The sequence below is a fragment of the Nesoenas mayeri genome, assembly GCF_963082525.1.
Source record: "Nesoenas mayeri genome assembly, chromosome: 3".
Taxonomy (NCBI): Eukaryota; Metazoa; Chordata; class Aves; order Columbiformes; family Columbidae; genus Nesoenas; species Nesoenas mayeri.
This window is the reverse complement of record NC_137544.1, coordinates 25,143,875-25,152,580: the sequence shown is the minus strand read 5'-3', so window position 1 is coordinate 25,152,580 and position 8,706 is coordinate 25,143,875. Positions and strand designations below refer to the sequence as shown.

The following is an 8,706-nucleotide window of genomic DNA, read 5'->3' as shown; positions in this document are numbered from 1 at the left end:
TCAAAGAGCCCCAGCAGTTGCTGAGATGTTCAGTCACTGTGGTTCTGGAAGTATTGAGCCAAAGTCAGATCAGACGTACAAAGAGGCTGAGAGAAGAGTTGCATGACAATAAACTTGGTATGAGAGGAGACCGAGCAAAACAAAACAGATGATAAAAGCATGAATTGTTTGCTGTTAGCAATGCCTTTGTAACATCACAGGCTGTTTCTAAGCTATATTTTCCACTGCATTGCTGGCTTGCAAAACTTTTAATGGAACAAGTTTTTCTGGCAGAAGAACACTGATTTTTATCTTTAATGAGCAGCCTCTCTATCATTTAGCTTCAGGAAACAGCTTCCTGGTTGTAAACTGCTTGAGAGTACTGACAGCCAGTCAACTTCAAAAGCACCAAAGGAGAAACTTTCTTGCTAACTTTGGGAAGAGACTAAAAATGCTGAAAGGTGCAGACAATGTTGTTATGGAGCAGGAGGACTCTGCTTCCCGACATGGAGAAATGAGAAGTTGGGACATCAATGACATCAAACTTCCCCAGGTACGTGTCTGTGTCTTAGAAATTTATCCAGTTCTGATCAGTCTTCTCCACTTCACCACTGACCTTAAATGCTGTCTCAGTCATCTGTGCCACATTGCCTTTATTCTCTTTGCCACCGTGAGCTATGGGTGTTATGCTGAAAAACTGGAAAATATCAGGCAAAATATTGAGATGTCCATGTATTTTTTCTTAAACATATTATTGAAAGATCTGCTGATACGTGAAAAATAGTGATACTGCAGATGTGTTGCCTTTCTAGTCCACTGGTGGGTAAGCTGCAGAGAAAGCAGGGCTAAAAGACTATTTCCTGCTGTGGCTGCTCAATTAGCAATGTCCAGGACCTGCTTTTTGCCCTGGGTTGTGTTTTGTGAGGAGTGAGCACAGCACCCATGGCTGCCTTGCAACTCTGGGTGCTGAGCCTGCTGCAGTGGGCAGAGGTTTGCCACGAGGCAGAATAGTCATCTTTCCCTCCCTTGGTCCTTTTCTAGTCCTATTATCTATAAGTCTCACTCATGCTCTCCATTGAGAGCCCTCAGCACCCCAATGTTGTCTCCCTGTCCTTCGCCTTAGCATATTTGTGCCAGATTCCTCCTGCCGCTATCCTTCACTATCCAGCTCTTTCATCTCCCAGCCCTGTTTTCTCACCTGATCACAGTCTCTTCCCTACTAGGTCACTGCTGTTCACCCAAAGCCCCCGTGTCCCAGGCTGCCTCCTTCCCTGCCCTCTGCCACGAGGCCACCTTTACCCACATTTCAGCCGGAGTCTTTCTCCAAACCCTTTCCTACACCATCCAATGGATCTGGGGGCAACACAGGAGTTTTCCTCTTCTCAGTTGATGTTCTTGCTGCTGTAATGGCTCTTGGTGCCTGGGATCAGCAATTTCAAGGAAAATCCTATTGAGTTTTTGTACCCCTACAAAGCCTTTTCTCAAAACCATCAGCGGGTATGTAGGTGCTTTCCAGCTTACTGCATTTTACCGTGTTCACTGTACCCACTGAGGTGATGTCTGTTTGGTCGTTCGCAGTTTTCTTTTCCATTGAGTTTTATTTTTATTGGTCCTTACAGTGTTGTCCTTGGGGTTTTTTTTTGCTTAGTCCACATCAGTGAAGATAAAACCTGACCAGGATGTCCAGTTTCTTTGGTTTGGACTTCATATAGATCATTGTAGAAGTCTTCCACGGCAGTTAGGCCAAAATACACTGAAGTCCAGAACTGAAGTCCTACAAATGTGGGCATGGTCTCAATCTGATTCAGTATTTGCCCTTTTTCCAGCTAGCCAAGGCAAATGGCTCAGTGTAACGCTGCTGCAAATGGCCTGAAAGGTAAAGCAGGATCTCTGCCATGAAAGCTAACAGAAGTTAGTCAGGTGGTGACCGCTGCCTGCAAGCAAACTGTCTGCTATTTTACTTCAAGTGCTCCATCTTCCCCTCCCATGAGGCCCTGCACTGAGCTGGACGTGTGGGTGGGTGAGAACAACCTCTTGGCCAGGCTTTTCTGACACTTTAGGGCTTGCAAGGAGCCACGGGGAGCTGTATATTTTCTGCCTTCTCTTCACTGCTCCATTCTGCTGACCAGCATTGCCTGCTGGGGTGCTGGGGTCACCCAGGCTAGAGGACACCCAGCAGAAGACCAGGTCTGCTGGGCTCTTGCACAGCTTTTCTCCTCCCCAGCCTAAAATGTGGCTTGCTTTGGTCTCTCCACAGGATGTAAGACAGACTGACTGGTTTCAAGAATGGCCCGATTCCTATGTAAAACGTATCTATAGCTCAGAGGATAAAAATGCTCAGAGGCACCACAGCAGCTGGGCAATGAGAAACACCAACAACCACAACTCTCGCATCTTAAAGAAGTCCTGCCTTGGGGTGGTGGTCTGCGGCAATGACTGCTCAACCTTGGATGGAAGGAAGATCTACCTACGACCAGCCATATGTGATAAAGCTAGGCAAAAACAACAGCGTGAGTATGAGCATGGCTGTTCATTATATGGCAGTTCATAAGTGAACACAACATAAAGGAAATCAAAGCAAAGGACACCCTTTGGATTATCCAACCTTTCCACTGCCATGCATCACATTAAAATGCAGCTCTGGATTTTATAACTATCTCTTTTGCAATTCTTACTGTTGGAGGGGAGTTGTTTTCTTGTTTTATTTTATTTTATTTTATTTTCATTTTAATTCTGTTTCTGATGGTTAGAGATTGATTGGCAGCCTTCTCAAGCCCATGGGTCAGGCTACTGAGAAAGCTGTGCAGTGCAGGCTGACCTGAGTGTTGGCTTCATCACTGCATGGGCCCAAGAGTAACTCAGGAGGCAAGTCTGGCAGGAAAGAAGTTGTTCATAAAGCGTAATGACTGGAAAATAGGCCTCATAGCCATGTGTCCGGAGCAAGACAACGCAAATAGAGAACATGAGCCGCACACACATTTTTGAGGCCATTCCAAACAATTGTTGATTGCTCAGTAGAGCTAGCACATACTGATTTTTGGATTTGATGAACATTTTGGCTAAAGAAAGATGTTATTCAAGCACTGGCCAAGGTCATAATGGTGCACTCTAGAAAAATCAAACAAGAACACATATGACAATTCAGATATTACCAAGTTAAAAACAACTAAACCTGACCATGTTATTATCATGAACAATTTATAATAAAGCTATACTAGAAATATTTGTTGCCAGTTACATTTAATAACGGAACAGGACGAAGGCAATGATTAGTTTGATTTTATTATTTTTGCTTATTTTTGAAAGTTTTTTGCATAGTTTTTCTCAGTGTAGTTTCTGATCCCCAAACCAGAAGTGACAATCCACCACCAATGAACCATTGCATCACATGGGATTCAGCTGATCAATGCTGTATAGAAAATGTTTCCAACCATCTTTGCCCCAGGGAAATGCTGTCCAAACTGCAATGGGCCCCTGCAGCTCCTTTCCTGCCGAGGCCATGGTGGTTACCCAGTTACCAACTTCTGGAGGCATGAAGGCCGATTCATATTTTTTCAGGTTGGTATAAAATTACTTTACATTTACATTTACATTAATTTTAAAGACTGTTATTTAAGACTTATTAAGGACATCTTTTGTTCCAACAAATAAGAGTAATTGAATATGACAATGACTGGAAGGAGAAGAAATCTCACAATGGGTGGGCAAGGTCCTAAACAGCCTGATCTAACTCTAAAGTTAGTCCTGCCTGAGCAGGAGGTTGAGGTAGGCCTCCAGAGGTCCCTTCCAACCTAAATTAGCCTATGCTACTATCATGTTACAGTGCATTATATTTTTCATTCAGGATTCCATGAAAATCTGTTGATTTTGAAGCACTTTGTCTTTAGTACATAAGAACCAACGAAAGTCAGAAATGCCATGTTATCTCAACCTCTTCTCCAAGGCACCACGCATAAGCATGAGAGTATCTTGTGGCAGGAAATGTTTGTACCCAAGGGACTGTCTATGGAAAATGTTGTCTGTGCATTGTATGTGACTTATCTCTTGAAAACAGTGTATGTAAGTGTTTAAATAATGGGCACTATTTCTGGAAGCTGTAGTCCTAGTTTAGTACCATAGCCACCAAGCTGATTTTTGTTTTCCAGTCTTTCACTTATGTGCAGGTTAAATAAAATTAATTATCTGTGGACACTAATGGAAAGTAATGTTCTGATAAACATGTCTAAAGTGTGAGAAGAATGGAAATGACTGCAGGGACACTGTAGCCAGGCTGCAAAAGACCTTATGGCTTTAATTGAGGCTCTAGTGTGTGGATTCTCTTCTGCACATAAATGTGGGTTTATGATTTCAGAGACTTTCTACCCCATCATACTTCATCCAAGATATGTTTTTTACTTGAGCTCACATTAAATAACTCTTATTAAATACAAACCATTATATCAAGCTATATGTGTGGGTTTGGCTGGTGCTACAAATTCTGCTCCATTAAGATTAATAACAAAGTTGATTCTAACTTTAGCATATCATAATTCCTTTCTAAAGTCCAAAGGAGCTCATGACCATCCACGTCCAGAAACAAAACTAGAAGCAGAAGCAAGAAGATCAATCCAAAAAGCACAGACAACTTTTTCTCCATCTTCTCCAAGATTAAGAAGAAGCCAGGAAACTGAGGTAACTGTTATTGATCAATGAAATTGTGGGGTTAGCAATCCATGGTTCAAGGCACGGTGGAGGCTGTCTGGGCTTTGGGTCTGGGTGGGCGCAGGCTTTACATCTCCATGTTCTGCCTTCCTGTGATCAGCCCAGGAAGGAGCAGGGCTGTCCTGACCAGCCCGCTCTGCTCAGCACTGTCGTCCCCTGCCAGCATCCTCCATCTGGAGTCTCTTGGGGCCTGGTGGCAGCAGGGGATTATATCTATACTGGTAAACAAAACAAGGCCAGAGCACAGGCTTGGTCATGTCACTATTCACATGGTCCTTGCTGTGGATTTGGCCAGTGCTAACTCATGCTCACAGACAAAATGCCCTGGCACAGGTCAGGAGGACAGCACGTGCCTGGGACCACTCCCTGGCAGGATTTCAGACAAGGTTGTATCAGGTTTGGGTCGAATCACTGTACACAGCTTGCTTTGAACCTGCCCGTGCCCCTTCGCACTGTCATGCTCCAAGCCACAGGCATTAACAAGCTCGAGCTGATGCTGTGAAAAACAGCCTTGCACCGTTTCACTTCAGGTCCAGAGGTCACCCAAGGCCGGGGTGCAGTGTGGACACTGCCAGGCTGTGTCTCTTGATCCCCGTTACCAACAGCAGTCCTTGGCATCATTTTATTTAGTAGCATGGACACAGCTTTAGAACCCCAGCTCCTTCCTTTCATAAATGCAAGTATTGCCTTTAGAAAAATTTCCTACAAGTTCTTTGTCAGTGCTGATCCAAAAATTAAATTATTTACAAAGAAATCTGGCAATAAAGTAACTAGATACCTAGTCTAATCAGTATTGACATTGAAGGAAAATTTTAGACGGTTTTAATTAGATTTAACTTATAGTATTGATTGCACCACCCTATGAGAAAATTGTAACAAATTAACACTTGAAAACGTTTTGAGAACAAGTGAACTCAGGAGGAAGATTCACGTGTGTGTGCACGCATACACACACACACACACTGTATACTATTTTACTATAGAATACAGTATATAACATTACCTCTATGATATGCCTGTTATATACTCTCTGTGGTACCTTGACAAAACAACTTATCATTAACAAGGGAAATCCAGAAATCCTTATTCCTTCTTCCTCCGGTCACCCAGCCCTTACTTAAGAAAACCCAGTTACTTCAAACACAGGCCTGAATCATTTTATTCACAGACTTCATGCCCACCAGGGAGAGAGATGCTGTGCTGCAGGGACAGCTGCCCCTGAGCAGGATTTGGCCACCTCAGTGAGGCTGCCTCCAGTGACCTTCTTTGCAAAGGCTGTGCTACACACACCACTGTAACACTGGTCTTCAGTTTGTCTTTTGATGTGCTAGAGGTTAGAGGAGATGTGTTTTGATGTGTTAGAGGAGAATACATCCTCCCCAGCCCCATGTTTGGGATAGTAATCAGTGCCCCCTCAGCTACAGATAGAAGGGATGATTGCGCTAGGGAGGGACAGACTTCTTAAATGGGAAAGCAGGGGGATCCAGGAGACCAAGAAACAGATTAAAAGAGTGAACAGAGGAAGTTAAACCCATTTGAATGGAATATGAATGTAAGAGCTGCAGCTGTTTGTAATGGAAGTACTCAGGAGGACACTAAAATCCAGAGCTCAGGAGTGACTCTCATGGAGACACACTGGTGTGGAATGGGACAGTCAGAGTACAGGATGGACTGATGGTGGCCTCTTGACACAAGTGTCTGGGAACATGAGCATAAGAAAAAGCAGCTGAGCCACTGTGTATGTGTCTAACGAACAAAGGAACAATTATATTCCTATCACTGGTTTAATTCTGTCCCCATGATCACTAAAATCTTCCTCACCTAGGAAATGTTACTGAAACTCAGGGCTTTTTTTTTCTTTTATAGCAGAGCTTACTGGTCTTACTGAGGTCAAGTTCCCTCTAGATGCGTCTTCATCTTTTCCTTCCTGTATCATCTTCCTGGTGCTTTCACTTCAAATTGTATGGGAGTAACAACAGACCAAAGATGTCATAAACATCTAATTGTAGAGCGTGATCTTAGCTGGTCTAACTGTGCAGTCAGAGTGATACCATTTACCCTTCCAGTTCATGGGTCTCCAGCAGTTTTTTGGGGGGAATAACCATAGTTGTGTTCTGCCAAGACTAACTGCAATACAAACAACTCAGGAGTCTGATGTGACATGCAGAACCTCTGTTGCTGAATCTGAAAAAAGTCTTCTGAAAAGATTCAATTTTCATATGCACACAAGAGGCCAGGGAGGAGAACTAGAAAAATATATGAGCCCAAAATAAAGCAAGTGATACATTATAGGATGTTTTCCCTATGGTGTCAGTAGATCTTTAGCTGAAGGTGGGCTGGGTCCTATGTCAGGCTGTTGGAATTTCTTCTCGTGCTAGGTGGAGAACAGCTGAAAGAAGCTTTGCTACTCTGGCAGTCAGCAAAATCACTGTAATTAAATGGATGCAAAAGCAGAATTACAAAGAAGAGAGACCTGCAAGTACTCATCAGAAAGGATAGGACAGAATGAGTATTCTGAAAGGAATTAAAGTTTGCAAAATTATAACCAATAATTAGGGCAATTAAAGAAGTTGTGAAATATCCAGAACAAAAGACCCAGAAGAATAATTCTTGTGTGCTGCTCCCTCCCTGAATGAAATTTCCGTTTGTGGGATAAAGAAATGTAAAGAGGAAAATTTATCAGTTGGAAATACAAGTGCAGTCTGGAAAAGCTGAAGCATAATATTATTGTAATGAAAAGATCACTTCCTAACAACCAGTTAAAAAACCATCATGCTTCGCTTTTCCAAACTCCATAGAAAAAAAAAAAAAAAAAAGAAAAGAAATTCTGCGGTGTCAAACATATTAGCATAATTTCATTTTCAGATGCTTCTTCAGTATATGCTGGCAGTGGACCCTGAGGGCTGTGAATGTGCAGTCTAACAATTCTTTCAGTGTAAAACAAGCTTTGGGCAAAAATTGGTGAAACAAACCCAGACCCATGATCTGGGCCCCCTGTTTGTTTTGCCCCTAAAGCCCACCGGCATTAACCTGCAAGGGGGTTCTGCTAACAGCGTCTGCTTCACTATCTGTATTAATTTAATGCATTCGTGAGGGTCTCATGCAGGATGGTTATTTCATGCTGCTAGAGTACACCTTGTTTTACTAAACCATGCCTTGCTTTTCCAAGTCTCTGACAGGTGCACTGCCAACGCAGGAGACTTTGCCTTTGCTTCTTTCCAACATGGATGCTTATGTTCTACCTGCTAATTTCAGGAGGCATTTAAGCAAAAGCTTCCAGAAGCCAACACTGGGCAGCTGCTCTGGGTGGCCGCCGTGCCCAAGGGCAGCTGGGGAGGACAGGGGCACTGGAGAATTACCGACCTGGAGCAGGAGCCTGGCTTTTGGGAGGGTCCCCAGCGCTGGGAGGTCTTGCAGAGGCCATGCCAGCCCCACAGCCAACCCGCCCTGTGCAGCTGCTTCCCCACAGCACTGCACCCACTCCAGCATCCATCACGTCCCACGCAGCTCTCAGCACCTCGAGGGGGAAGCAAGTGAGACAAGGCCAAGGGAAGGCACCATACAGGTCTCAACTACTGCAATGGCGACATGCTTTTTAACCTATACCCGCTACGGTGAACAGGTTTAAATGCCCTCTCTCCATCCTCATCCTCTGGCAACCAGCCTAATGCTCCATTGCAACGCAGGTGTGAAAGTGCTACTGCACCAATTCCCTCATTAGCTCCTCTTGAGAGCCTCAGGAGGGGCTTTCATACCTGAAGACTTGCCTTTGTTATTTTTTTTAAACTGTAATATTTTTTCCCCACTATTTCATTGGTCTAATAAAAGTATCAGCTCTTACAGACCACCTCACTGCCATTCTGGTTTGGTAGCATTTCAATCCCCCTTGATACCCTGTTTGTTCAAGCCTGTGGGACTGTGGAAGATGACCTCAAGGACCACAACTGTTGTGTGTGACCCTCTGCTTTCTTCCAGCTTCTTCAGGTAGTGATCTAAGTCCCTCCACTGCACCAGTCCTGCAAATTC

General features: G+C 43.8%; 1 protein-coding gene across 1 annotated transcript; it reads left to right on the top strand.

Annotated features, from left to right (window-relative positions):
- Nucleotides 1-430: 430 nt before the first annotated feature.
- Nucleotides 431-8,308, top strand: GCM1 (glial cells missing transcription factor 1; the record flags this gene model as incomplete). Its single annotated transcript, XM_080341393.1, has 5 exons — nt 431-532; nt 2,237-2,489; nt 3,425-3,537; nt 4,522-4,650; nt 7,850-8,308. The coding sequence occupies 5 exons, from the start codon at nt 431-433 to the stop codon at nt 8,306-8,308; spliced, it is 1,056 nt and encodes a 351-aa protein (XP_080197519.1).
- Between the last annotated feature and the right edge of the window lie 398 nt (nt 8,309-8,706).